The sequence below is a fragment of the Colobus angolensis genome, unplaced genomic scaffold, assembly GCF_000951035.1.
Source record: "Colobus angolensis palliatus isolate OR3802 unplaced genomic scaffold, Cang.pa_1.0 Scaffold184, whole genome shotgun sequence".
Classification (NCBI taxonomy): Eukaryota; Metazoa; Chordata; class Mammalia; order Primates; family Cercopithecidae; genus Colobus; species Colobus angolensis.
In genome coordinates this window covers 4428222-4428520 of record NW_012114977.1, presented here as the reverse complement: position 1 = coordinate 4428520, position 299 = coordinate 4428222, and the positions used below count along the sequence as shown (strand labels likewise).

At 54.8% G+C, this 299-nt stretch overlaps 1 protein-coding gene across 1 annotated transcript in view; it reads left to right on the top strand.

The window, feature by feature from the left end:
- The window catches only part of LOC105510209 (tumor necrosis factor receptor superfamily member 10D-like), a 19204-nt gene that overhangs the window by 18555 nt on the left and 350 nt on the right, over positions 1–299 (top strand). The window contains 1 exon segment of the mRNA XM_011939868.1: positions 185–257. Coding sequence (XP_011795258.1) covers positions 185–257 — 73 coding nt within the window.

The following is a 299-nucleotide window of genomic DNA, read 5'->3' as shown; positions in this document are numbered from 1 at the left end:
TATGTCTCAATGAGTCACCAGCACACAGAGCCCAAGAGCTATGCAGGACCAGAGGTTTGTCTCCATCTCCATGGAGACCCGAGATGGGAAGTGCTGCAGGTCCCTTGCTGGCTGGTGGTCGGGGTCAGTACTGGACTGCAGGACTCCTGACTCTGACCAGAGCATTCACTACTGTGTGTTACAGGAACAGGCAGAAGCTGAAGCGTGTCAGAGGAGGACGCTGCCGGTTCCAGTGAATGACGCTGACCCCACTGAGAGTAAGTGTTTTGTGCCTTGAGACAGGGAATAGGGACAGTGTC